Below are 27,633 nucleotides of genomic sequence, written 5' to 3'. Positions count from 1 at the left end.
ACGAGGACACCTCCGCGCCCGTAGACCCTGGATTCGACCTCGACACCGGTCGTGCGTTACATATATATCGCGTCGCAACGCAGCGCGCTAATCGACAAGCTATTCCTCCGCGCCGTCGGCCCCTCGTCTTCCGCTGCGAACCGTGCACACGAAGCTTTCCTAGCTACAGCCAGCGCCGTTCTCACGAGGCAAGTCTGCCTCACCGGCGTGCAGTAGCCGTCGCAGAGTACCTTACCCGCAAACTCACCTGCCACGTGTGCGACCGCCGATTTGCGAACGGGCACGACGCTGACGCTCATTACAGTGGCACTATTTGTAGTATAACGACGGACGCGCGCGCGGGGAGATTATTATCCGTGCGGCCGTGCACGGTGTACACGTGGGCGGGTGTGCCCACGTGTAGGGAGCGCGCGCGTGCCGAGCGGTCGTAATCTGGCGTACGTGTACAGTAGTGCACGTGTCGGCCAAGCCGTAGTCTGCTAGTATTACGTGTACGCTAGCACACGTGGCATCCGTGCGGTAGTCTGTAAGCAGCGCGTGTGTACAGTAGTACACACGTATAGCTGCAGCGTCCGCGCGGTAATTAGGAATTGAGGCGCTAGTTTTTTAATGGCGTACAGTACCTGGTACGCACTAGGCGGCAGGTACTGGATACTGGGACAGGTGTCCGAGGCGTCCCTCTGAGGGGTTAACACCTGACACCCGTCCCCACCAGTAAACTGGGGCAAGCTCGCCCCCGTCCCTTTTGCGCCTACGTACGTCCGTTTTCGGTTGTCCGCCGCGCGCGCTGGCTTCTAACCCGTTACCGGTCGCTTCCGTTTACGCACCACGGGGCGACTGCGCGTAACCGGCCAGTGAGCCACTCCCTTTTCGCGAGCTCGTCCGATCGGTTCAATTGGCGCGTCGCGTCCGCGCCGCGTGCTCCCTCGCTAAAGCCTCCGGCTCTCACCCAACCCAGGGCGGAGAGGAGTTATCCCACACTATTCACCATCGTCCCATACGGAAATCGCGCACTACTCGCAAATAATTAGAGTTTAAATTTTTTTTGACTCACGTGAAATTGTTTCAACTTCTTTACTTCAAAGTTTTTGAAAAGGACACTTGTTACTAAAGCAAATTTTTTGGCGCACCACGGACCCACGTGTGCCTACCCGCCACGCACACACGTGCTGTCAGTGTGCACGCAACCACGTGTATCTGCGCGCACACGCAACCACGTGTTACTGCGCGCATATGCAACCACGTGTTACTGCGCGCATATGCAACCACGTGTTACTGCGCACACACGCAACCACGTGTTACTGCACGCACACCCGCCCACGTGGTCATACCGACTACGCATACACGCGTACTACTATTGTACACGCACACACGGTTCACGTACACACGTGTTAGTACTGTTATACGAGTAATCGTCCCGCCCTAGTGAACGTACACACGTCTGAAATACTACTACGGGTACAAAACACCACACGTTTACAAGTAGTACACTCGCCACGCTACTACAGGAACACTTTTCGAGGTCAACATTCGCGTTTAGCCCGGATCCATTTTAATTATTATTTTGCAATAATTTTTAATATGGCTACTCTAAATGGTATCCGAGACGCTTTGTCGAACTATGACCCGCGATCCATGATCCAATGTGATATCAAGGCTACGATGGCTCTCCATGTTATGGCGGATCCACAACCTGCCTCAGATGTTTGTGTTAGTAACCTTCGTGCTGATCTTCCCCCAGAAGTTCTATACGCAAGGGAGATGTTACGAGGCCCCACCGTCTTATATCGACTTATCCGAGACTACCTAGTGGTTAAGGGATTGTCGTACACCGCGCACCCCTCCACTAACCGCATTTCTTACGGTCTAGTTAACATGATCTATGAGGACAATGCAGACCGTATGCTTGCCAACCAAAGTCTCACCAGCTCCTCCATCGGCTCTACACATGGAAGCCAGCAATCTTTCCCCCAGTCCCATGACCCCCCCAACTCCAAGATTGTGCACAACATATCGTCCCGATTCAAGAAGGACGACCGATATACAGGGAAAATTGGGGAAGCCGTTCAGGATGCAATCAGCAACTATCGTGATTGTGCTGAAGATTTTCACCTCAGTGATGAGCAAATGCTTCGATTCTTTCACAACGTCTTTGATGGAGAAGCTAAGCGATTCTACCGCTCCCACGTCATCCGAAATGCGCAAGACTTTAACGCAGCCGCTTCCCTCACGGTTAACGAGTTTAATAGTCTTACGCGACAGAATAGGGTTCGTAAGCTCCTCCAAAACTTCCGAGTTTCGCGAATTATGGAGACAAAACGAATCCCTGTGTCAGAAGCTTTGGAAGAATTTCTTGAAACCATCACAAAGTTTACTCCACAAGGTCCTCCCACGCACCAATCAGAACAAGATAAAACGGAGTATCTTCACGATGCCGTAATTGGAGTGTAGTGGGCCAAGAGTGTCTTAACACAAAGCTTGGCTGCCATACCCCTTCGACGTTTCAGCAGCTGTATACTGCCCTTGATGCCGCTTGGCTACAGGAACAGAAGCAGAAAGAAGGACGCCGTCGTGATCACAATGAAGTACACCGTACCCAGCCTTTGCCTCCCATCCCTGGTATTCATTTCCAACGTCAGAACAGGTATGGCATCCACCGCCGCCCCGGTTCCGCTTCTTCAAACCCAAGGACGCTATTTCCTCGCCAACGTTTCTCCCACAACCCCGCCCCGACCCAGAATGGTGCAGATCGCTTCGGAAATATTCGTGCTTGCCACAACTGTGGAAGTAAATTTCACCTCATTCGGGACTGTCCCAAGCGCTTAGCTCTCAGGAAGAATATCAGCCACATGTTACAGACCAGACCAGCGAAACGCATTCTCTACGAGCTATGCGAGCAAGCCGAACACGCCCTAGGTACGAATGAGATCGATTTCGCAGCTTTCGCAGACAAACCACAACATGACCCCGGTGAAATGATTCTCAATGATTACACCCTCAACGATGATGACGATGTCGCAGATCAGGCTGTGACACATCATCAAGTAGTACACACGCCACTGAAAGAAGAAGAAATACTGTGGGATACTGTAGACAATCTTGATTCAATGGATTTTTGAGTAGCAGCAGTCAACACCCACAAAGTAAAACAATTTCCTTTGAGACTGTCTGCGGAAAGAAGCGGTGTAAATTCAAAATTTACCACACCATCCGGGACCATCGTCCTGCACGAGCTAGGACGACCAACCACGCGTCCAAGTGGGATGGAGCTTGTCTTGACGCTGGTGCCCAGCGAACTGTAGTTGGCCTCGCTCAAGCCAAAGCCTACTGTCGATTCACTGGCACCAAATTCAAGCCCAAGCCGAGGAATCAAGTCAATGGACAATTCGTCACCGAACTTTAAATCCTGTTCATTAGGTATCGATACTTTAAAACGTACAGGAGTGCGGCCAAGGCGTTGACAGGTGTCACAGTCAGCTTGCAGAGACTCGAAAAACTGCTTTGTGTCCTCATCAGCTTCAAAAGGGCGGGCCAAGCGAAGCAGATTCATGAGTTTCTCTGATGTGGGATGGGAAAAACCGCGATGAAGCTTGATCAGTTCAGCTTTGGTGAAGTGCGTTTTGGAAGAGTGATCCCACTCCAGATAGATGTGACCCAGCTTGCGCCGAAGGTGTATGTCAAGACATACAACGCTTTGGCCATAAGTGGCGCCATGAGTGTCTAGAAAGATGGCTGACGAGGATCTAGTGGCTGTGTCGATGACGTGAAGTACTGCATTTCTATCTATCCATTCCTTGTTTGCAATGTTCACGGACGAATGATAACTGTTCAGAACAGCGAAGGAACTTATCGACAAACGTTCAACGCTTATCAAATCAAGCCATACTACGCTTCGCCCGAGTCTATTCTCTACCAGCAAACTGCTCCATTCCGTAGTGGCAAAGCCTCAAATCCACCCAATAACGTCCTTCTTACTGAAGTTATACATCCCAATGATCCACGTGCACAAAAATTTGATAATGCTAAACGAAAGTAAATAGAAGGACTGATCGAAAGAGGTACTTGGAAGTTAGTGCTTCGCGATGAAGTTCCAGACATCGCAAACATCTTAAAGGGACGATTCGTCCTTGCCATTAAAGACTCTGGAACAAACAAGGAAGTATGGAAAGCTCGATACGTTGTACAAGGCCACAAGGACAAGATGAAACGGTCATTCGTTCACGACACCTCAACGGCACGACAGTTCAGCGTCAAACTACTTGTCGGTCTTGCTGCTCTTTTTGACTTTAGACTCCTCTCAACAGATGTCACACAGGCATATTTGCAGAGTACGGAAGAGCTCTCCCGTGATGTCTATGTTAAACCATCATCTGAGTTTGACTTGGATTCTAATCAACTCTTGAAACTACTCAAGCCGTTGTACGGACTAGCGGACAGTGATGACTACTGGGGTAGAACATTAAAGAATCATCTAGAGAAAGAACTTGGGATGAAGCCCAGTGTAACAGACACCGCTTTCTTCTTCAAGCGCATTGGTGAGAAGCTTGCCGGTCTCTGTGCCACGTATGTAGATGGGTGCCTTCAAGCTGGCACTGACGAATTCTGTCACGAGGCAAAGTGTGTCGAAAGGAAGTTCAAATGTCGACCGAGAGACTATGACAATGTCCAGTTTGCAGGCATCAAGATAGAATTCACACCTTACGGGTTCCAAGTTCATCAGAGACACTATATCTCTAAGATCAAGAAGATCAATACAGACGCCTCCTTCAAAGGCTTCCGTTCACTTCGAGCTCAATTATCCTGGGCTACTCAGTCACGCTCAGATATGGCATGTGCAGTTGCACAGGCAGCCCAGGTTACGGAAGATCTTTTCAACTCGGATCCCAAGAAGCATTGTAATGGACAAAATTCTGTTGTAAGCCATATACTTACAACTACGGATCAAGCGCTTAAATTCCCTAAGCCGGACCACAGACGTCTTCGGCTGCAGGTCTATTTCGACGCGTCCTACGGAAACAACCTTGACGGATCTTCTCAGCTAGGCTATATCATTTTACTTGCTGACGACAACGATAGATGCCAACCATTATTTTGGTCTTCGCACAAATCTAAGCGTGTTTCGAGATCTGTCCCTGGCAGCGAAACAATGGCCTTAGCTGACGCGTTCGATATGGCGTTCGCAATGAAAAACGACATTTGCAAAATGACATCGCTCGATATCCCGATCGTAATGCTTACGGATAGTCTTTCTCTCTTCGATGTTATTACAAAAGCAAAGATAACATCCGAAAGGCGACTAATGATCGATGTTAAAGTTGTTAAGGATGCGTATCAAAGACATGAATTAGGCGCTATTGGATTCATTCGTTCGGAATACAACCCTGCAGACGCATTGATTAAGGTCAAGAAAAGTGACAAACTGAACAAGATGCTACGAGAGTCAGTTCTTTCACACCCTATTGAGCTGTGGATCAATCGAAATTCGTGAACATGCACTGTCACGAAAAAGTTTGCAGAGTGTCAGAGTAACTGACTAGACGAGTAGTCACTTTAATTAGCTTATCATTATCAATTCAGGTTAAACTATGTAGACTACATTTAGCTATCAACAATAGAGTCCCTTAAGGACGTGCCACCTACAATTCTACCTGTTCAGAGTGTAACCGTTTAGAGACATTTCATGGGTGGCGCAACCTCCCTTTTATGGCAGTGCGCCTACTGTTATTGTAGAGTCAATAGGACTATAAAGCCAGGTCGAAGACGTTACTCGTCTTCGACCTCAGCACATTGAACCAACCCGAATTACCCGACAACCTTCTCCCCTCTCGGTGTGCTCCCGCAGTTACGAGGCAATAGCCTGCTGCGTCCCCCTTTGCCCTGGTACCGCTGATTACCCCCCTTTTAGCCACACCCTCAAAACCCTCTCCGGACGGCCCCACCCGGTCGGTCTCCCGACACCAAGGGGTTTCGCTCGACCCCTCGTATGAACGACAGATGAAGAGCCTGAAGATATCACGTCGTTACCTCAAAGGCAGTCTCCGCGCCAGTAGCGCGCCACGCCCAATAGTCTCTACTGTACACTCCTTGTGACACGTGGTTGGGACCGGTGTAAGTAATTGGAAGTTTAAGTTAGTAATTGTAGACCGTGCGCAAAAAGAGTATAAATGCGATGGTTTTCGGTCGCCCTGTACGGCCGAGGGCAGACACATCACGGAAAAAACACACACGGGTAAGACACGGGACGACGTACCCCGTTTTCGCCCCAACATGGTACTCTTGTGGAGGGCCGACGCCAACAGTCAGGCGGGTCCCGCTTCTCTGGTGTTCGATGGTAAGCACGAGGCGGATGTCGCCAAGTTCTTCTTTGTCTACGAAAACGTCGTACTGAAAGGCGAGTCCGACGAAGACAAAGCTGGAGAGCTACTGTGCTACCCGCAAGGGGAGGCTTTCGACTACTACTATGAAACGTACAGCCAAGACGGTGGACTGAACGAGGCGGCCAGCGACTACCAAGCCGTCAAGAAGGCATTGCTCGACCGTTTTGAGTCAGTTCCTGAACCGAAAGAAAACATCAGGCTCGCAGTCGCGAGTAGGTTGGACGGCAACGACGTGCTCGCGTCGTTAAACGTGATGGATCGCCGTTTCAATAAAGCAGCTTTCAAACCCGAAGCCAAGTTCGGACTACTCCGGAGCGCGGTCATGGAGCACACCGACGTGTCACAGTTCGTTATAGGGCATCTACCTCGTACGGGGCGCTCAAGAAGGCCGTTAAGGACTTCGTGTCTGGCCGCAAAGCCTTTATGGCTGCACACAATGCTAGGCAACCTCAGCCTCCGGCGCCTAAGCGCGTTCTACAGAGACCAGAAAGACGCCAGGAGCCGGACAAGATCGAAAAGAAAATGGTCGTGCTAGCAGAACGGCTAGCAGACCTTTCTTTGTTGGTAAAGAAGAATCAGAAAGCAGATCAAGGTGGCCAGGTCCGAACCTGCTCATTCTGCAGGGAACCGGAGCATGGAGCTAGCCGATGCCCTTCTAATCCGCGCCGAGACACTCGTTGTCCGAATTGTGGGAAGCTTGGTCATGAAAAGGAGACGTGCTGGACCAGGCTTAGAACGGCACTGCCGAGGGCAGGAGCCACGACTCAGTCCACAGCACCTGCGGTAGAAGGTGCAGGGAATGCCCAGGTCACCTATATTGACGAGGCGAACGACGGAGAAGTCGGGTCCGTCACTAAGAGAAACGCAGACGGGGAACCTCTTCCCAAGCAGCACAAAACGCGGGAGGAGGTGTCCATTCCCAGGCTTCTGAACCCGCCTGTACCATTCGAGATGCAAAAGAGGGCTCTGCCACTTCAGGCGGGGCCAAGGAGGTCCCACCAGAGGAAGAAAGCGAAGAAAATGACCAGAAAACATCCCTCCAGGAGGTTGTGAGGAAGTATAATGTCGTTTCGGAGCTTGCAAACGCATCTTCAGGACTCACTTTCGGACAGCTTGTTCGCGGCGATGCGGAAGTGGCGAAGAAGGAAATAGGGCGCTTGTTTGCGAAACAAAGAGCCCGTGGTCGTGCTTTCGCAGGTCACGTCGATACGAAGTCTCGAAGGCTGCGGCTGGTAACTGTGAAGGTTTATGGGACGGAAGCTCAAGCCCTGTTAGATTCTGGGGCCGTACCGAACATAATCTCGCCAAAGTTGGCGTCCAAGCTTTGCCTCTCCCCGCAACCGACTGTGAAGCATATCACGGTGGCAGATGGTGCTAATGCGCCCTGCCTGGGATCGCTTCATCAGATACCAAAATCGTTTGGTGAACTTATCGTGAAGTTGGACTTCCTAGTCGTGAAAGTATCGCCGTTCGACCTGATCATAGGGCTTCCGACCCTTGAGGGACTACAGGCATGCATCGATCTTGGTAAGCAACATGTGCAGATGACAGTAGGTGAGGATACAACCAGACTAGGCCTCAACATGGATGTGGAACACGTTTCACGGAGTGCAGCCTCAACTGATAGTGAGGATTTCACCTCCGACTCTGAGGCTGTACCTGGCTCGTCTACGAAAAGCGACAATGAATTTGTCTTGGCGACTCTTGACCAGCCACCATTTGAACCTGATTTGGGACTCACCAAGCTACCGGATGGAGTCGAAGATGAATTGGATGGTCTTTCTGATCTAGTGAAAGAGGGCCTAAAGTCCGACTCGGAAAACGCGAAAGGAGATGTCAGAGTAGACGACGAAGGCCCGGAACGGCTTCAAGTAGCCCTTCTCCGAGAGAAATTGCGCCACCTGGCTTTCGAAGCCAGGGGGAGCATTGTGAATTCTATCTAGAACTCAGGGATCTTAGCTTGGTCACTCGACGATTTAAGACCGGCAGATGTTCCGGTGTCTCACTCATTTGAGCTAGAAGATCCAAGCCCCCTTACGCACGCTCCACGTAGGCTTCCGCCACGCCACAATGAGGTGGTACGTGAGGAGCTTCGTAAGATGTTGGAGGCTGGAATAATAACCCCCTCCATTTCGGCCTGGTCCTTTCCTATCGTTATCGCATCGAAGAAAGACGGAAAACCCAGGTTCTGTGTAGATTACCGCACACTCAATCGCAAAATGAAAGCCGATCGTTGGCCCTTGCCAAAGATCGAGCAGATCTTCGATGATTTAGAGGGGAGCTCGATCTTCACAACGCTTGACTTGTTCTCAGGGTATTGGCAAGTCCGGATGGGTGAGAACTGCAAAGAGAAGACGACTTTCGTCTGCCGTTTTGGGACGTTTCAGTTCGAGGTGATGCCGTTCGGGTTAATGAACGCCCCCTCTACATTCCAAAGGATGATGGACCAGCTTTTCCAAAGGCTTAGCTTCGTGAGAGTTTACTTAGACGACGTAGTCGTCTTCTCGAAGTCCGTTGAAGAGCACACCTCACACTTACGTGAAGTCTGCAAGGTGATTGCTACGAACAGGATGAAGCTTAAGATCTCAAAATGCAGCTTCGCACAGTCCCAAACGCGACTGCTTGGACACATAGTCACCGGAGATGCCGTCAAAGTGGACCCCGAAAAGGTCAGCGCCATTAAGAGGGAGAAGGAGCCGTCCAATGCGACAGGGCCTCGTAGCTTCCTTGGTCTGGCGGGATACTACCGCCGCTTCATTCCTAAGTTCGCCGAGATCTCTGCTCCGTTACATGAGGCCACGTCTACTAAACGGACTTTTAAGTGGACGGCGAAGATGCAGGAGGCATTCGAGAAGCTTAAGCTCAAGTTAACCTCCCCGCCAGTCTTGGCGTTCCGGACTTCGAACAACCTTTTGTCGTGGAGACCGATGCATCCTCCGTCGCCGTCGGAGCTGTTATGGCCCAACGAAAAGAGAACAGGAAAGTCCACTCTATCCAGTAGGCAAGTCGCACGATGAAGTCAGCCGAGAGGAAGTATTCCGCCTGTGAGCGACAGGCCTGGCTGTGATCTTCGCTTTGAAGAAGTTCCGAGTTTACCTGCCTTCAACACAGAAGTTCACGCTAATAACAGACCACCGAGCCCTGCAGTATGCCTTTAAGAAGAAAGACATTCACGGGAGGTTGGCAAGGTGGATGGACTTCCTAGCAGAATACGAATTCGAAATTAAGTACCGCCCGGGAGGAAAGAACGGTGCAGCTGACTTCCTGTCCCGCCTGAAAGCCAATGGCGAGGATGGAGTCGACTCTGACGACGATGGAGATCTTTTCTGCAGTGTTTGGGATCCTCTAGAGGCGCAAATGGAGTGGGAACCCCATCTTATTGGCATTTCAAGGCACCTCGGGGGTATCGATATGAGGGAAGTGGATGTTCGTCGACGTCGGCTCAACTGCGGAAGCGCCAAACGTTTCATGGCTTGTAATGGACAACTGTTCCGTAGGACCAACAATAGATTACGCGCTATCCCGCCTATAGGGGCTCGCAGAAAGATCGTTAGAGCCTTTCACGACGAAAGAGGCCACTGGGATCTGCAAACGACGAAGAGATTCGTCTTGGACCGATATTGGTGGCCTGCCGTCCACCGAGACGTGAACGACTACGTTCGGGGTTGTGAAGGTTGTCAGAAAGCCCCACCAATTCCGAAGTACAAGACCACCCTTCGATTTCCCATGACTTCGTTATTTGATACATACTCTATTGATTTTGCGGGACCATTGCCTCGTACGCCCTCTGGAGGGAAGTACATCCTTATTTCGGTGGAGCACCTGACTGGCTGGCCAATTGCGAAGGGCACCGTCACCTCGACGGCAGAGGAGGTGCTGAAGTTCGTGAAAGAAGAGATAATCCACTGTTTTGGGTTACTACGTGTCGTTGTCTCGGACAACGCTACTTGTTTCACAGCGTCGGTCCTGAATGCCTTCATGGCACGAAACGGGATTAAGGGGAAGACAGTGCTCGCCTATGCGCCTATGTCGAACGGACGGGCAGAGCGGATGGTCGGCACATTGAAGAGAGCAGTCCGTAAGATGATTCTCCGTGCCTCGCCTGCAATTGTTGAGTGGGACGATGCTTTACGTCAAGTCCTATATAGATACCGTCGCAGGAGGATGGCGGTGGGATTTTCCACGTTCGAGCTGCTTTATGGGGTGTTGCCCAGGATGGTGCCTGGTGACCAAGAGCCTCTCTTCGAAGTCTCTGAGATCCGCCATCGGGAAATGGAACTCCCGCAAGCCAGGGCGATGCGGGCAACAAGAATAATCGGGCGCAGAGCTGCAACCACATTAACAGATGGTCGCGAAGCAACTTTCAATGTGGGCGACGAAGTGTTGGTCGCAAAAGGGGCTGCCCTCAGGCCCATGCAGAAATGGCCTATCGCCTTGTCGAAGTTCTATGGCCCATGCCGAGTTGCTCGTGCGTGCCATCCGCGGTGCACCCTAGTGTCGCCGCATCAACGCTACTCGAGAAGGGAGATACATGCCAGAAGGCTGGTCCTCGACAAGAGGCAACCGTTGCACTCTCAGTGAGGCAAATGACTAGGGATTTTTACGCTTTGAATTGAAAGATAGTGAAATGCATATGAAGTGCTGATTACTTGCTACGAGTAGATAGAGAGTGGGTCATGGAGACAATGGGAATCACCAATGACCTCTAATGCTGAATGGAACTTCCCGAACCCCGCATCGCGGCTTTCTTGTGTGCTCTGCGGCTGCTTACGCGTCCAATTCTGCTCCGTTTCTTCTTGGAAGGGGTGACGACGAGAACTCGGTGCAGTTCGGAGACGCCGACGAAGATCCCGTCGGCTCCAACGCATGCTTTGACCGCGTCGGCACAGAACCGAAGCGGAAACCCCTCCATACAATCAAGTACAATGGAATGTATGGTCGAGACGCAGATGCTGTGCATTATGTGGGGCAAGCCTTCTAAAGTCGCGACATAGACACCCGGGTCGAGCCTCAAGAGGAGTCCGAGAGATGGACTACGAAGACCCGACCCGCGGAGAGTGACTTCATCTTGATTAAGGTGTTTTGCAGCGTCATGGAAATCTCGGATTCGACGCGACGGAGAGCCGGTCCTCTCAAAGAGGAGGCTGTTGCGGACTAAAAGATCCCAGTACTTGACGGTAAGGTTCGGGGACCATAGTAGTTGGAGACCGTTGCAGACCGCGGCGGAGATGCACATGTCACTATTATCTCAGAACCGCACGGTCCCGTGTGTGGAAACGCGGTAGATCGGAGTCTGAGGATTGACCGCCCTGGAACGACCATGGATCATCTTCAGACTCCTGCCCTTTTGATCGGTGCAAAAACGGTCAATACTTAAGAAGCCACTAATTCGGTCTCTCCCACCAAACTCGAAGAGATCGTCAACAATCTTGTGAGTTGCACTATTCCCGGTTCCGGAAATTGCTAGAGTGTAGAGCAAAATACGGTGAGGAAGGTTGGTTGCGGCGTCGACGCCATAGTACGTGTTTTCAACGTCGAGATAGATGGACTCAATATTCCACTCACCGTCGCCTATAAGACAGTACTGGTTTGTGTCCGACAACGACTCTGTGATACCAAGACGCCATGTCTCTTTGAGAGAAACCTCTTCACCCTGCTGGCGGTGGAGCAGGGCGGTAACATGATCTCCTAGAAGGCTTTTGAACTCTTGTTCTGTTGCGGCGTAACGGTGATGCCCGCTGGCCACCCAAATGTGGAATATGGAGCCCGTCTTGGAAACCTTGGTTACATCTGTTCGAGATGAGAGCTCGAACATTAAATGGCCGCGGCTGGAGACGCGTGCAGCTTTCAGAGCGAGCCGCTTCCGCGGACGCGTACCTCCCGTGCTCTTCGCCGCTGTCTGCTTGGTCCTCACCATCGTATTACGCTATGAGCGGGGCCAAAGAGGGCACGCAGGGACTGAAACCCCACCTGCGTGCTTCTCGATTTGGTGGGAAACAGGAGGTCTAAGCTACGACGAGGCCCAAGGAGGCAACGCGGAAGAGCCGCGAGAGCTAAGCAGCGCAGGAAGCAGGAGGCCGGAAGAGCTAAAACGAGGCTGGGATGGAGCGAGAAAGGCGAACGGAGAGTGACAGCAGATACCACAAGAAGGGAAGGGGGTCCGAGCCCCAGCTCTCTGTTGATATAGGCTGGAGGGTGAAGAAAAATCAAAATCAAAGGCAAAATCTGAGTGGCCGGGGCCCGTGGCCCCGCCTAAGTGGGGGGTTGTGTGACACGTGGTTGGGACCGGTGTAAGTAATTGGAAGTTTAAGTTAGTAATTGTAGACCGTGCGCAAAAAGAGTATAAATGTGGTGGTTTTCGGTCGTCCTGTACGGCCGAGGGCAGACACATCACAAAAAAAACACACACGGGTAAGACACCGGACGACGTACCCCGTTTTCGCCCCAACACTCCTCATAAGTGATATGAAGGACGTGTGAAGAGCTCTTACTATCTCAAAAAAAAGGTTGAATACAGTTGTTACAATCTAGAGCTAGACGATGGTAGCAAAATTCCGGCTGGCAAACATTTTGTGTGTGTGTACGGTGATTCGAAGTAGCCCAGTTTCAAAAGACTGCGAAACCAAATACCACGGCTTCTACTGAGCAATAGACAATGGATGTCATATCAACGAAAGGCAGAATGCGAGAAAACCACGTTACATTTCACGCAGTACGTCGCGAGCAGCAGTGTTAATAGAAAAAAGAGTGATTCTATGAGGTTCATGCGGAACAAGTGTGAAGGGCACTACCTACTAGCTCAAAACCCCTATTTGAATGGTAACATATGTTGCAAAATGCAACTGCACATACTGTAACTGTGTTGAGCTTTCTCATCTTTGCTTTATCCTGACTGGTACAGCCGCCTCTTCCTAACTAGAGGTAGGACGGGTGTAGCGGACACCACCATAGGCTTTGTGGAATGCTCAGACAAGCATGTGTAGGGTAGTGTGGGCATGGTCGATCTGGCGTTGGGGATGTGATATTGGAACTGAAAGTAGTTCATATTGATTCGGGGCTGCACACGGGAAATGGTCTTCACCTTGTTGTTGATGCGAGTTGATGTTCGCTGATGTCAGCGCGAGTTCATGTTGACATGAACTCGCTTGCATCGGTAGTCCTACGAAGGTCGAAAGAGGGGCGGAGCTGTAGTCCCAAAGTAAGGGATGTCGCCAATAAAGACAGCGCGGATATGAATGCAAGAACTCTGCCGGAATACCTACGTTATGCTCTCTTTGCACAAGTTGAGCTATCGAAATATTGATAATGTCGACAGCAAGGAAAGATCAAAAACTGCCTCTGATATGGACAACTTTCCCCGATCTCCATAGCTAGCAGGTGCCGTCCATGTCAGCCAGCTCCCTTTACGTCTTGCTACCGACAATATGGCGAACAAGACAGACACCTACGCCCTGCACTCGCGCGGCACTGATCCGCAGAATCTCCTGGAGCCATCGCTCCGCCACAGCGTGTACCTCTCGCGCTTCTGGAACGAATCCTGTTTCGGCGTGACACTAGCCGACGTTGTTCCCCTCGCCGCTCGGCTTGACCGTATCTCTGCCGTCACCGCCCCTCCCACCCCCTTTCTCTGCCTCCTCCTCAAGCTGCTACAGCTCTCCCCCGAGGAGCCCGAGATCGCCGTGTTTCTTACGCAAAACGACTTTAAATACGCGCGCCTGCTCGGAGCCTTCTACGTGCGGCTCGCCCTACCGCCCCCACGCGTATATGCATTGCTTGAGCCGTTGCTGGCGGACTTACGGAAGATCGTTGTTAGAGAAGGAGCATCCGCGGAGCATGCTATCGTTCATGTCGATGAGCTCATCGACCGCCTCCTGCGAGAACATCTCGTTGTTGGCATCACGCTGCCGCGCTTACCGCCCAGGCATGTCGTCGAGGAGAGCTTTGTCCAGCTGCCACCTCGACCTCAGCTTCTGCAAGGCTTGTAGGCAATGGGCGTCAGCGCGGATGCCGCGCATAAATCCGTAGATGTGACACTTGATCGGAAGATACCGTGATGTCAGGCTCGGTATACTGAAACGATGCTTCGAGCACGGCTAGCGCAGTGCACATGGAAAACTCGCCAAGCACTTCCGGAACGGGTTCCTCGCGAAACGAGAAGTGCCCTATCGTCAGCGTAGCTGTTTCTCCCAGCGCAATCATGGTCTCCGCTCGCTCGTTTGCCTTGTCGGCATTCGCTACTGTGACAAAAAGGTCTCCGCGTCGCCGTTTGTTACCAATGACGACAGACACAGCCCCCTGCTGCGCGCTCTGGCACGCATGTTGGATCCATGCGGCAATATCCGGCGCAACCTGACACGCCTCCTTCGTCTCCGCGCTTCCGAATGGGGAGCCGATACGCACCTTTGCTTGCGGGACACGTCGTCGCGCGGAGACCTCGCACTTGCGCCACGTGGTGCTGCACACCCTCTCCTCGATTTCGAGAAAGCTGTCGAGCTTCTCCTCCGCCATGAAAGCGTCGATGTCGCCTTCGGGGCGCCCCTGCAGACTGGTCCACTCCACCATTTCCATCTCCGGCATCCACTGACTGAAGACGCGTTTCTCTTTTTCGGCCTGCCATTTGGCGAAGCGCTGCGCCGCAGTAGACGAGTTGCCCGCGTTCGGAGGCTTCTGATCAGACTCTTCTTGGCGTTGTACTTTGGGCAAGCTGGACTTGCGCTCGGCTGTCTGGGCGACGGGGGCGGAAGCGTCCTCCGGGGCGGAATGTTGGGGGTCGCGTTGCGCGGCGAAGCGGGCGTGAAGCTGGCGAATCTCAGCGGAGATCCACGGATACGGGTCGCCATCGCGTTGGAGTAGGCCGGAGATGTCGGAGATGCCTACGGAGGAAGTGGACCAGTTGCAGGTCGGGCATCGCAGCTTGCTGAGTTTGATGAGGGAGTCGGGACAGACCGGGCAGAAGAACTGCTTGGCCGCGCGGGAAGAGCGGCGTTCGGTGACGATGTCGGCGGAGAGAAACGAGAAGAAGCGACCGGTAGAGGTGCAGTAGTGGAGATCGCGGAGATGGGCGGCGTCGGACTCGGGGGCAGCCTCGGCCGCGTGCAGGGGGGCAAAAAGGAGACGGGCCGGGAGCCCGGGGGGGTCGTCCGGCATGAAGCGCTGGTGTTTGGTAAGGGAGAGCGCAGGGCTGCGGTGGTTGAAGATAAGGCTTTGGGAGCTTTGTTATGTAAGGAATGGGCAGCATTTATGCACAAGGACAGGACAGGAAACGAAAATTGAAAATCGCGCCTCTCTATGAACGATCGCCTCGCGAAAACAGTCCATCTGTCGTCAACTCTCGACTCTTCTCGCAAGGCGACTAAAGAAGGCGCGAGCTCCTCGTCCTGACGCTCTCGCCATTCCGATCACGCCCTCCCCCCGACATTTGCAATGCCCCATTCCCAGGGGCGGCACTAACCTAGTAAAGACAGCGACCTAACTTGGCTAACGGTACATACTTTCATTCTCGATATTCTTCGCGATCTCGCTCTCCCAGCGATCGCCATTAGCGAGTAGCTTCTCCTTGTTATACAGCAGCTCCTCATGCGTCTCCGTAGCATATTCATAATTGGGCCCTTCGACAATGGCATCAACGGGGCAAGCTTCTTGGCACGCGCCGCAGAAGATGCACTTGGTCATATCAATATCATAGCGCGTCGTCCTCCTGGAGCCATCCGGGCGCGGCTCGGCCTCGATCGTGATAGCCTGCGCGGGGCATACGGCCTCGCACAGCTTGCACGCGATGCATCTCTCCTCGCCTGAGGCGTACCTGCGCAGCGCGTGCTCGCCGCGGAAGCGCGGCGACAGCGGCCCCTTCTCCATGGGGTAGTTGAGCGTGACCTTGGGCTGGAAGAAGTACTGCAGGGCCAGCGCCATGCCGCGCATCATCTCCGTCATGAAGAGCGCCTCGGACGTCTTGCGCACGACTGGGGACGGGGGCGGTTAGCGCGGTCCGGCGACGTGGGCGGGGTCGGCGTTTGGAGTGCGATACGTACGGGAGGCGGTGTCCGTCGCCATCGGCGTTTGCGGTGTCGACGGCTGCGTCAGCGGGCGGTCGCCCTCGTTGCGCGGCGGCGTCGCGGAGAAGAAGGTGCGGGCGAGGTGCGGGAGTGCTCTGTACGGCGCGCGCGGCGCGGCCGCGGCGCGGGCGGCGACAAGGGGAAGCATGGCTGAGGTAGGTAGGTTCGGACGGTGGTCAAGGGGGGGATGGGGAAAGTGGATGGGAGGTTGATGGTTGAAACGTATGAGTTAATTGAGTGAGTGAGGTAACTACATATAGCGAATTGTATTTCAATGAAGTGAACTTCACGACTTACAGTGCTTACAGAGTGACGATGACGGTGGCGGACTGGGATAGCGTTTCTCGTGGGGAGGCGGAATGAGCAAAGTGCTCCCTCTCCGTCACCTCTATCTCGCCATTCCCCGTCACCTTCTTGTTCGCCCTCCTTACCAACCGCCTCAGCCCTTGATTCACAGCGACCCCACCCAACCGATGCTCGCCTTCCTCGTCCCTCTCTCTCTTTCCCCCCTCCCCCCTCTGCCCACCCCCCGTGCCGCGCCCCGTCCCCCGCGCCGCTTGATCCCGCAAGCCACCGCCGTTACCCCTTCCACCAGCCCTGCCCCCTCCCCCGCCGCCCCCCTCTTCAACTGGTACGACCAATGGTACCCTCTCGCCCCCCTCTCCGACCTCTGCCCTACCCCCACGCGCATCGTCCTGCTTTCCACCCCCCTCGTCGTGTGGCGAGCGGCCGCGGCCTGGTCTGTCTTCCATGACCGCTGCCCGCATCGCCTAGCCGCCCTCTCCGAAGGCGTACGTACCCGCACCCTTCCCCCCACTCCCCGACTCTCCCGGCCCCTCGCTAACTTACTCCCTTCCGCAGCGCCTTGCCGAAGACGGCACGCTCGAGTGCGCCTACCACGGCTGGCGCTTCTCCCCCTCCGGCGCGTGCGCGCGCATCCCGCAGCTCGGTCCGGTCCGGTCGCCCCGCGCGTGCGCGAAAGCCCTGCCCGTGCTCGAGCGCGGAGGCCTGCTGTTCGTGTGGATGGGCGCGCGTGCGCCGCGCGTAGACGAGACCCCGCACTCGCTCGAGGGCGATGCCCGCGCACGCTTCGTGCACAGCTGCTTCCAACGCACCCTCCCGCTCTGCTTCTCCACCCTCCTGCAGAACGTCCTCGACCCCGCGCATGTACGTATTCACTCGCACATGCGCACGCCTGCGCCGCCGCCTCGCTCTAGATGCTCGTCGCTAACAATCACACCCCCGCGCGCTGCACAGATCCACTTCGCGCACCACGGCTTTCTGGGCGATCGCGCGCAGGCCGCCCCGATCCCCATCCGCGTCCTGTCGTCCTCCGCCGCTGGCTTCACGGCCGACTACGACGCCGGCAACGTCCGCCTGCGCTTCCTGCCGCCGTGTCTGGTTGAGATCGTCACGTCGACGGGGCAATCCTTCCTGTACTATGCCGTCCCCGTGCGCGCGGGCCTGGTGCGCACCATTGCCATCCGCGCCTCTGCGCGCCGCGTGCTCTTCCGCGCCCCGGCCTGGGCTGACCACATGCGGCGCAACTTGCTACTCGAGCAGGACCTGCAGCTCATGCGCACGCAGCAAGAGGCCATGCGCACCGACGCCGAAAGCGAAGGGCGTCGCGACTACTCGCGCGCGTGGGGCGCGTACCAAATGCCGGCGAGCGCGGACCGCCTTGTGGTGGAAATGCGTCGCTGGCTGGAGAACCACGCGCCCGAGGGGGAGGAGTGGTTCGCGTTTGGCGAGGGCGAGGTGGAGGAGGCGGGCATGCGGATGGAGGGGCATGTCAAGACTTGCGCTGTGTGTGCGCGCGCGCTCAAGTCGCTAGACGCCGCCACCGTCGCCGCCAAGGGTGTGGCCGCGGGCGCGGCGGTCGTCAGCGTGTTGGCCCCGGAGCATGCGCAGCGCGTGGCTTGCCTCGTGCCGACGGTGATTGCGGCGGCCGTTTGGGCTGCGTGCGCCCGTCTCCGCCGCGGGTTTGAATAGCGGTGGTGGCGCATCACAAGGGATTCTCGAGTTCTGGCCGTAGCGTGTGCGGCTAGGTCCGCCGGCTATGCTCGACGCAAATTCCGTCCTTCGTAGGTTGCGCGTACGTAGCAGATACAAAGATGACGTCGTCACTGGCTTCTGAGTCGCTCCCGCGTCTCTTGCGGCTTACCTCGTCCTCGAGGTTCAAAAAATCGCCTGCGAGGCATCTGACGGCACGTTCAAAGGTGGGATCATGGAGCAGCGTGGGCGACGAGCGCTTGCGCTTCTTCAAAAGCGCGTTAGGCATGCGGGTGGAAGTTGCGAACTCGTCGGAGAGAAGGCGGGCGCGCCACGAGAGAAGTTGTAGACGGCGGGGGCGCAAGATGGGGGGGTTGCGGGCTGTGCGCTGGAGCGAGGAGAGGGGGACCAGTGGGGGGGAGCCCATGAAAAGGTCCGACTCGGACACGGTGAGGACGGGGCTGGGCGAATAGGAAGGGGATGCGAGGTCGAGGGGGTTCATGGCGGCGGCGTTCGTGACGGCGGTCGGGGATGGAGGGCTGCGCGGAAGGCGGCCCGAAATTTATGAGTGGAACGGATCGACTTTTGCAAAGCGGGGACAGGTCGGGATGCGGAGGTTGAGTACGGTTGGTCGCCGCACGTGCGAAACGGGTCGAAGGCGGACATGGCGGCGGTGAAGAAGCACTGCCACGCGTGGTACGGGGAGACTGGCAAGCAACTGTGAGGTGTTCCCAAAAGGCATTGAGGCGGTGAGATGATCCCCCAGCGAGAGCGAATAGGGCCTTCTCCCGCCAAACGCAATTTGGCACATTTCCATCCTACAAGGCCCCCTCGTCCCCCGGCAAGCGCCCACTCAACCCCGTCGCCACTGCCTGCCATGCTTCCTTCACGGCCCCCCAGCCACGCACAGCCTGCGCCGCCGCCAGCAACTACACCGATGGGCGACAAGGAGACGGCATCTTCCGGCGCGCCCGCGAATGGGCGGGAGCACGCGCCGGCGACGGACACGCGCATCGAGGTGCTGTGGCGCATTGAGAGCGCCGGCGAAGGCGCCGATGCGGAAGACGGCGAGACGGTGGACCGGTGGTGGGGCGCGGTCGTACACGCGTGCACGGAGGAAACGGCGGGCGCGCGCGTCAAGACCGAGTGGGCGCACGCGCGCGTGTACGAGCTGCGTTACGACGCGTGGGGAGAGTTTGCGGAGGACACCGCGCGTGTGGCGTTCGTGTCGCGCAGGAGCTTAGTGGACTTGGCAAGGCTGCAAGACGAGAACGATGGGGTGCTGGACTGGCGCGTCGAAGGCGGAGACCTATCCATGAAGGAGGTGGCGGAGGAGAATGAGGCGCTGGTGTCACAGATGGGGCTCAGTAGCGACGCGGATCTGGCCGTGTTGAGCCAGTATCCGGCACACGTGCAGATCGACGTGGCGAGTGGGTATCGTGAGTTTGCTGATGGCGTCAAGGAGATGCTCGGCGAGCTGGTGGCAAGTAAGCCTAGCGGGTACGTAGTGACAGAGAGTGATGTGCAGGGGATTTTTGAAAAGATACAAAAGACGAAGCCTGGCAGCGTCAACGTCGGCATGTAGAAGTGCTTGTGTAGAGAGGTTCAGTAGAGGCTACGGGCTTGTGTAGAGTCAAGTCTTCTTAAAGGTGTATCTGCCGGTGCGTGTTCGGCCTAAGTTATACAAATCTCCGGCTCATCACTGCCCTCCCCCCCCGCGTTACTTTGCGTACTTCCGGAGCAAGTAGGCGAGCCCGACGAGGACGATCGGCAGCACCCAGCCGGCGATGGTCTTTAACATTGCGCTTCCCGCATCGGCAGCGGCGGGCTTCTCCCCGCTCTTGCGCGCCTCGTCCTCGGCGCGCTCGGTCTCCTCGGGCGTGGGGTCGCGCAGCGTGCCGATGAGCAGGTCCTCCAGCTGCGCGCGTGCCTCGCCGGAGTGGCCCACGTCCTCGAACTCGCGCGTGGCGTCGCGCCCGGACGACTCGACCACGATATCGTCGCCTCCTGGGTGCTCCAGCAGGAAGTCCGTGGTGTCGTACACCTTGCCGTCGATCACTAGCCAGCAAGAATCGGCCGTTGAGTGGCGTGCGACCTGCAGGGGGGAAGGGGGACCTGGTCAGTTGGTGATTTCCGCGCCGGGTAGAGGGTTGTTATGGCGGGGGGTGTGCGAACAGGGGCGTGGCGTGACTTACCTCGATCATCGGGTACTCTTTCATGTCCGGCATTGTTGCTCAAAGTGACGGTGCGGGGGATAGTTCAGTGATGCGCGGCGGGAAGAGGAGATGAATACAGAGATGAATACAGAACGGGGTGAGGTCTAGTGGGAGACTGCGAGATGGTAGAGAAGACTGAACAACGGGGGGCGTGCGTGCTCGGATGCGGACGGAGGCGGCGAGGAGGCGATCTTGCGGCAGCCGTGCAACGCGGCCAATCGACACGTTTCACTGCGCCATGTTTCTCGTAACCTTCCGCACCGGCAATCCACTCCAAGCCACGTCGGTCAATCCAAAACCACCAGCGACATGTCTACCGGCACATCAACCAACCACCCGCCCGTCGTTGACCAGCCCGCGCCTGCCGCCCGGCATGCACCATGACGGCGCGGGACGCGTTCGCCGCGCCCATGCTCCTCAGCGCGCGCGGCGCCCTCCTCCTCGCGGCGTGCGTGTACCTCCTCGCGCTGCTGTACCTTGCGGTGTCGCCGTCGCGCGCGTGCGCGCTGCTGTCGGCGCTCGACGGCGGGCACACGTGCTCGGCGCCGCTCGAGGCGGACCACGCGGCGGACTGCGCGCTGACGGCGGGCACGCTGCGCGGGGTGTGCGACCGGTTCGTGGTGGCGCACGCGGCGGGGTGGCTCGCGAAGGGGGCGCTGCTGCCGCGGCGGCGGGTGCTGTGGCGCGCGTCCGTGGGCTTCGAGGCCGCCGAGTGGCTGCTGTCCGGCGCGCTGCCGACGCTGCGCGAGTGCTGGTGGGACTCGCTGATGCTCGACGTGCTGGTGTGCAACTTTATTGGCCTCGAGCTCGGGTGCCGCTTTGCCGCGCGCTACGGCGGTGGCGCGGCGGCCGGCGCTGGGGGGAGAGGTGGGGCGCGAGACGCGATTTTGCTCGCAGGGTTGGTCGTCACCGACGTCAACGCGTTCCTCGTGAAACACGCGCTCGCGCTGCACAGCGCGTCACCACTAAACGTCGCGCGCCTCGTCCTGCTCTACCTCCTCGCCATCCCGTCCGTGGCGCACATCTGCTCCCGCTTCTCCTCCTCCTCATCCCCCTCGCCCTCGCCCTCGCCCTCCCCCGCTCCGTTTGCGCATCTGTACACGACGATCCTCTTCAGCGAAATAATGCTAGCCCTCTCCTTCTACCGTGTCTCCTAACGCCCGCGCGCCCCTATCGCGGGGCGTGCAAAATGGGTCCCTGGTACCGCTGCATGGCGAGTCTCCTGATCTTGCGCTGCACGGACGGCCCGCGGTGTTCCGGGATGGGGTCGACGCGGACGTAAACGCGGCCGCGGCGCTTGCCCTCATCCGGCCTGGAGCGCGCGAAGCGCACCAGCCCCGGTCTGAGCGAGTACAGCGTGTGGTCGCGGCCGCAACCCACGTCCAGGCCCGGGAACATGCGCGTGCCGCGCTGGCGTACCAAAACGTTGCCCGTCTCCACGTACTCCCCGTCCATCACCTTCGGGCCGAGGCGGCGGCCGATCGTCTTCCGACCGTTCCTCGACGCGCCCTTCGCCTTCTTCGTCGCGTGCCGCACGCCGGAGGGCAGCGCCGCGGGTGGCGCGACCGTGCGCGCGAGACGGTATAGCGATTGCATGGTGGGGCGAGGCCGAGTCGGTATGAGGCGAGCGGGTGACGGAAGGGAGATGGCTGCGGGAACCGGAGGACAAAGGGCACAGGTGAGGAATTTGAGGAATGGAAGTTGATCACGTGTTTGACAGCTTCATGATAGCGATATGATAAAACGAGAGGCATGTTTTTTGGATATTCTTCTCAATCCGTTTTGCGTCGTCGGGATCAAAGCTTGCCGCCATCACATCGGCATCGACGTCGACGTCGCCTCTCTTTCCCGCTCACCCCGTTGCGATGGTGCAGTACCTTCTCTCCGAGTCGGCCTCAGGCTACGCCCTGTTCGAGGTGCTGGAGTCCGATGTCATCGCGTCGCAAGTCGACGCGGTGCAGCAGGCCATCATGGAGTACCCGCGCTTCTCGAAGATGGTGAAGCTGTCGGCCTTCGCGCCGTTCCGCTCCGCCGAGCACGCGCTGGACAACGCCAACCAGATCTCCGAGGGCGCGGTGTCCGACTTCCTGCACAACTTCCTGGAGACCAACCTGCCGCTGCCCAAGAAGAAGTCCAAGAAGGCCCCGTCCGTCAGCCTGGGCGTCAGCCGGGACCCCAAGCTCAAGTCCTCCATCTCCGAGGCGCTCAACGCCGCCGTGCAGATCGTCGCCGACGACGACTCGGACGAGCTGCTGCGCGGCGTCCGTACCCATTTCGATAAGTTCATCGCGGGCCTCAGCCCCACCGACGCTGTCAAGGCCCAGCTCGGTCTGGCCCACTCCTACTCTCGCTCCAAGGTCAAGTTCAACGTCCACAAGTCGGACAACATGATCATCCAGTCCATCGCCCTGTTGGATCAGCTCGATAAGGACATCAACACTTTTGCCATGCGCGTGCGCGAGTGGTACTCTTGGCATTTCCCGGAGCTGGTCAAGGTCGTGCCGGACAACATCCAATACGCGCGCGTCATCCGCGTCGTCAAGAACAAGGGCGACCTCACGGAAGAGTCCATCCCGGCCATTGATGAGATCCTCATGGACGAGCAGTGCTCGAGGGATGTGCTGGACGCTGCCCGTTCCTCCATGGGGACCGATGTGTCGCCCGTTGACCTCATCAATATCGAGCTCTTTGCTGCTCGCGTCGTCAACCTTGCAGAGTACAGAGCCAACTTGCACGACTATCTCATCTCTAAGATGAGCGCTGTCGCGCCTAACCTGGCCGCCCTCATCGGCGAGCAGGTCGGCGCAAGGCTCATCTCGCATGCGGGCTCGCTTACGTCGCTCGCGAAGTATCCAGCCTCCACTGTTCAGATCTTGGGCGCCGAGAAGGCCCTATTTCGCGCTCTCAAAACCAAGGGGAAGACCCCGAAGTATGGCCTTTTGTACCATTCCACATATATCGGCAGGGCAAAGACCAAGAATAAGGGACGGATTTCTCGTTATTTGGCGAACAAGTGCTCCATTGCGTCAAGAATGGATTGCTTTTCGGATATATCCACCGATGTGTTTGGGAAAAGACTCAAAGAGCAGGTTGAGGAACGCCTCAAGTTTTATGAGACTGGCGCGGCCCCGCGAAAGAATGCAGATGTCATGCACCAAGCTGCATTAGAAGCGGCCGCCGAAGGGCCACAGGACGACAAAGAAGATGAGGATGACACCTTCACCACTCCGAGTGGAGACAAGAAGGAGTCGAAACGGGACAAGTCATCGTCCAAGAAGGAAAAGTCCTCCAAGAAGGAAAAGAAGCGTAAGAGAGAGGGGAAGGAGAGCACGGAAAAGAAGAAGAAGAAGAAGAAGAAGAAGACAGAGTCGTAGAACTTCTTTAATCGCATTCCTCTTGTAAATGATCACGATTCGTCCTAATCTGTTGCCTGCCAGTGACTCTTTATTTTGATACTCCTAATCCACCATGCGTGTGTGGTACTTGCCCCAGCTCGGCCTGGTGTCTCCTCCGAAGAGTGTTGAGCTTTTCGCGTTGACGGAATCGAAGATCTTCCATCTCATGAGGAGATGCCTGTTCAAGTTCTTTCCTCAGAACAACGCAAAGTTGATGCTCCTCATCCTGATGTCGTTCCAACATCTGCTTCAACCCTTCGCTTGATGAGCGGGCCCGCGACACGTGCGCTGAAGAAACCAGGCTCTGCATTTGTTGCAATTGTTCCGCTTTGAGGAGCCCCTGCGTAGAACCTGTGAGATGCTGGGCAAGTGTACCCGAGTACCCGCTCCCGTATGGAGGATGTTGGGGTAGCAAAGGAGCGGGTGCACCGAGGGCCGCGTCCCTCTTCGCTATCCGGCGACGCGCTAATCGCGTCGCCTGCCTCTTGAACTTTGCGTTGCCCAATTTATACATACCGATGTACAGTTGGAAGAGTTCCTTGTCATTTTCCAAAGCGATATCCGTCAGGCAATCCTCGGTTTCTTGGTCAAAATCGATAGATGCAATGCACTCTAATACCCGTTCCTGTATTCTGTCACTTGCGCGATCGCTTTGGTGAACAAGGTCGGACTCGGGCTTCACAATGGCGTCCTTTGTTGAGGACAAGCCAGCAGCATCGTTTGGCAGGAACCTGTCTCCGTTGATGGATGATCCGAGGTTTGAGTGAACATTCTTGGCTGGCATAGGCTCCGACGTTTGTACCTGGCCTCCTCCCTGGTTAACCGTTGTGAGAGCAGCATCATGTAGACCTTGATGATCCCCTCCAGGTCTCTGTGAAACCGCTGCTGTTGCTTTACCTTGCGTATTTCCTTCGGGGTCGGGAGCAACCCGCAGGTGATCACCATGGACTGATCCATGTCGCCCATATGGCGAGTCTTCACACCTAGAAACTGGCCTGTCTGCTTTAGTTTCAGAAGGCCTGGTAGCTTCCCTCGCGTTAAGGCCGACGCTTCCATTTTTGGATCGGCCCAGACTGGCATCTACTGTGGCCTCTTCCCTCCCATTCGTGCGTAAGGACGTGGGCATAGTCAACGACTGTTGTCCTTGACTTGCCTGTGTCTCCGGAGCACCAGCGATAAGTGCAAGAAGTGTGCGCTGTTCCGCTGTTTTCGACGCCGATGCCAGCGGTTGATCCGGAAGGGGTGGAAATGGGCCTTTCACCACCGATCCATTCAGTCCTCCCTGTCCTGGGGCCTCTCCTTGATTCTGCAACATGTCGTCTATACTTCTGTGCCCTTTTCCTGAGGTAGGCGCTTTCATATGTGGCGATGGCGACGCTAGGATGGCTTCCGAGTCGTCCTCTATGACGATGACATCCGGCTCCGCGGCTACCTCTCTGAGCGGCGGGAAGCCGAAATCCTCGCGGTCTTCTTCTCCAAAGCCGTAGAAGAAGAGGGCATTTCTTCTCCTCGACCTCTTCCGGTTGCACGACTCAAGATGGAGGATAGCCTTGGACTTGCGACGCTCGTCACCTGAGCGTCGACACAGCTTGGGTGTCTCTCCACTCCAGAACGCATAGCGACATTCAAACGGCTCATGCACGGACTCTGTCAAGACGCCCGGATCTGCTATCGTAATCTCGTTGCAAGTGTGGCATTGCGACCAGTCGCCCCCCCTCTCCTTCCTGTAAAAGCCGTGTAGCGTAGGGTGCATAACAAAGTCGATCGGATTCCCCTCGCTGGCGTCCGCGATTAATCTGCGAAACCCAGACGCTGGGGCTGGCAGGGCCGGCGGCTCCACGGCGGGGTTCCATCTCTCGGTGCGATCCTTGCCCTTGACGGATCGGCACGAGTTGCAAAACCACGGTGACCCGAAGCGCATCCTCGAAGGGTCGATGCACGTGCGGTGAAACGCCAGCGGACATCGTGAGCATTCGCATAACGTTCCGCCGCCGCCACACACGGCGCACACCCCCTTCGACGACACGCCCGTCATGGCAGATGCCACCGCCGCAAACGGCGACAGGGCGGAGAGATAGGTACTTTGCGGAAAATGAAACCGCTGCGGGCGATATGAGAAGAAGATGAAGCGATCGCGGGCCGCATCATCCGACTCGACGCACTCGGCGATATTAACCAGCGGCAGAAGCGTCTTGAACGCGCCCTTCTTAGCCGTGGCTGCACTCCCCTGCACCGTCACTACGTTATCGTCGTGGGTGTTCCGCTTAGCCACCTCGGGCACCGTGCGTGCCACCGCCGTCGATGCCGTACTCGCACACCGGCATCGGTCCACCCCCCCGCACCGCGGGCACGCCCTGCGGCCAATCGTGTCCCCCGCCGCCTTGGGCCTCTTGGCGGCCTCAAACTCGTCGTCGCCGACCAAGCTCTCCAAGCTGAGCGCGCTTGCAGTCCTCTTGCGGGGCATCTTGGGGGCGCCCCTGGCGGCGGCGGCGGCGCGGGTGCGCAAGTCCTCATTCTCATCGTCGTCGCTGTCCGAGCTGCTCTCCTGCGTGCGGCGGCGGGCGTCGTGCAGCTGGCCGTCGACGCTGATGGCGGGCGTGCGGTCCGGCGCGCGCAGGCTCGTCTGCAGTGTGGACGATTGTAGACGCGCGTCGCCATCCTGGTTCTGGCCCTCCGCGCGCGACGACCGCACCGCCCGAGTTGTCATCCCGACGCCTGGATGGGGGCGTGCGGGTTACACACGGTGCAAGGTGACCGGAGTGTCTGAAGCTGGGATGCGGGGGCGGGAGTCGCGAAGGTAGGCCGATTTGCCCGATGCCAAAACGTGTATTTTGGAACAGTCATTTTTATAGAAATCTCATGCTGCGCTGCACCCCCTCAGTACAGTCAGGATCTACAAACGCTGTCCCAGCACCCTTTCCCTACACGGACGACTCGTCGGTCCCTCGGGGACATTTCTTCAGAAGTCCGCTTCCGCCTCGTCCCTTCGCGCCCGTCCAACTAACTCGTCCAACTTTCTCGTCCTCACGCTAACTGCCACCATGCAAGTCACAGAACAAGCACTCCGTCTCCAGCTAGAGGCCCTATCTTGTCCCTTCCTCGCGACCTTGGATCTATCAGGTATGTACTCGCGTTCCGCCATCCCATCCCGCTCCCTCTCTAAAACTAACACTCCTACAGACCCACTCCATCACCAAAAGCTAATCTGCTGGCTAGAGGACGCCCACATCCGTCTGCTTTCCCCGGCCGCGCGGCCCCCGCTGCGCACGGCGTCCTTCCGCCAATTCCTCCTCACCTACCTGCGCCGTCTCTCGCACCCTCCGGCAACGGACGACCTTCTCCCGGCCGTCGCGCGTCTCGCCTCCCTGGCGCTGCAGCTGCACTACGGCGACGCGCGCGCGGCGTATGGCGCGCCGCACGACCCGTGGCACGGGCGGCGCGTGCCGGTTATCGCGGATGCCGCCGACGACCCCGCCGTGCAAAAGGCTGCGGACACGCTGTGCCGAGCGGTTGGGGCGACGCCCGCGGCGCCCGCGCACGACGCGGCGCGCGTGACCGCCGCCGCCGAGGCCGCCATGCAGGCGCAGGACGGCCCGCCAAG

At 56.8% G+C, this 27,633-nt stretch overlaps 9 protein-coding genes; 4 read left to right on the top strand and 5 right to left on the bottom strand.

The window, feature by feature from the left end:
- Positions 1–11,625: 11,625 nt before the first annotated feature.
- CHC_T00003886001 (hypothetical protein) lies at positions 11,626–12,294 on the bottom strand. The gene has a single exon (XM_005715082.1). The coding sequence runs from the start codon at positions 12,292–12,294 to the stop codon at positions 11,626–11,628; it is 669 nt and encodes a 222-aa protein (XP_005715139.1).
- Positions 12,295–13,801: 1,507 nt separating this feature from the next.
- On the top strand, positions 13,802–14,362 carry CHC_T00003885001 (hypothetical protein). The gene has a single exon (XM_005715081.1). It carries the CDS (start codon positions 13,802–13,804, stop codon positions 14,360–14,362), a length of 561 nt encoding a protein of 186 aa, XP_005715138.1.
- A 10-nt stretch (positions 14,363–14,372) lies between these two features.
- CHC_T00003884001 (hypothetical protein) lies at positions 14,373–15,524 on the bottom strand. Its single transcript, XM_005715080.1, has one exon. The coding sequence runs from the start codon at positions 15,522–15,524 to the stop codon at positions 14,373–14,375; it is 1,152 nt and encodes a 383-aa protein (XP_005715137.1).
- Positions 15,525–15,589: 65 nt separating this feature from the next.
- CHC_T00003883001 (hypothetical protein) lies at positions 15,590–16,591 on the bottom strand. XM_005715079.1 is given in 4 exon segments: positions 15,590–15,854; positions 15,855–16,336; positions 16,406–16,577; positions 16,578–16,591. 2 exon segments carry the CDS (start codon positions 16,575–16,577, stop codon positions 15,855–15,857), a joined length of 654 nt encoding a protein of 217 aa, XP_005715136.1. The 5' UTR covers positions 16,578–16,591; the 3' UTR covers positions 15,590–15,854.
- Positions 16,592–16,788: 197 nt separating this feature from the next.
- Positions 16,789–18,421, top strand: CHC_T00003882001 (hypothetical protein). The gene is made up of 3 exons (XM_005715078.1): positions 16,789–17,220; positions 17,291–17,596; positions 17,687–18,421. Exons 1-3 carry the CDS (start codon positions 16,789–16,791, stop codon positions 18,419–18,421), a joined length of 1,473 nt encoding a protein of 490 aa, XP_005715135.1.
- Positions 18,422–19,932: 1,511 nt separating this feature from the next.
- Positions 19,933–20,757, bottom strand: CHC_T00003881001 (hypothetical protein). XM_005715077.1 is given in 4 exon segments: positions 19,933–20,141; positions 20,142–20,516; positions 20,617–20,649; positions 20,650–20,757. 2 exon segments carry the CDS (start codon positions 20,647–20,649, stop codon positions 20,142–20,144), a joined length of 408 nt encoding a protein of 135 aa, XP_005715134.1. The 5' UTR covers positions 20,650–20,757; the 3' UTR covers positions 19,933–20,141.
- A 43-nt stretch (positions 20,758–20,800) lies between these two features.
- On the top strand, positions 20,801–21,919 carry CHC_T00003880001 (hypothetical protein). The gene has a single exon (XM_005715076.1). The coding sequence runs from the start codon at positions 20,801–20,803 to the stop codon at positions 21,917–21,919; it is 1,119 nt and encodes a 372-aa protein (XP_005715133.1).
- Positions 21,920–22,502: 583 nt separating this feature from the next.
- Positions 22,503–24,059, top strand: CHC_T00009207001 (box C/D snoRNP component Nop56). XM_005715075.1 is given in 2 exon segments: positions 22,503–24,011; positions 24,012–24,059. 1 exon segment carries the CDS (start codon positions 22,503–22,505, stop codon positions 24,009–24,011), a length of 1,509 nt encoding a protein of 502 aa, XP_005715132.1. The 3' UTR covers positions 24,012–24,059.
- Positions 24,060–24,081: 22 nt separating this feature from the next.
- CHC_T00003879001 (hypothetical protein) lies at positions 24,082–26,496 on the bottom strand. The gene has a single exon (XM_005715074.1). It carries the CDS (start codon positions 26,494–26,496, stop codon positions 24,082–24,084), a length of 2,415 nt encoding a protein of 804 aa, XP_005715131.1.
- Between the last annotated feature and the right edge of the window lie 1,137 nt (positions 26,497–27,633).

This window comes from Chondrus crispus, genomic scaffold, assembly GCF_000350225.1.
Source record: "Chondrus crispus Stackhouse genomic scaffold, scaffold_204, whole genome shotgun sequence".
Lineage (NCBI taxonomy): Eukaryota > Rhodophyta > Florideophyceae > Gigartinales > Gigartinaceae > Chondrus > Chondrus crispus.
This window is presented reverse-complemented; position numbering and strand designations above follow the sequence as displayed.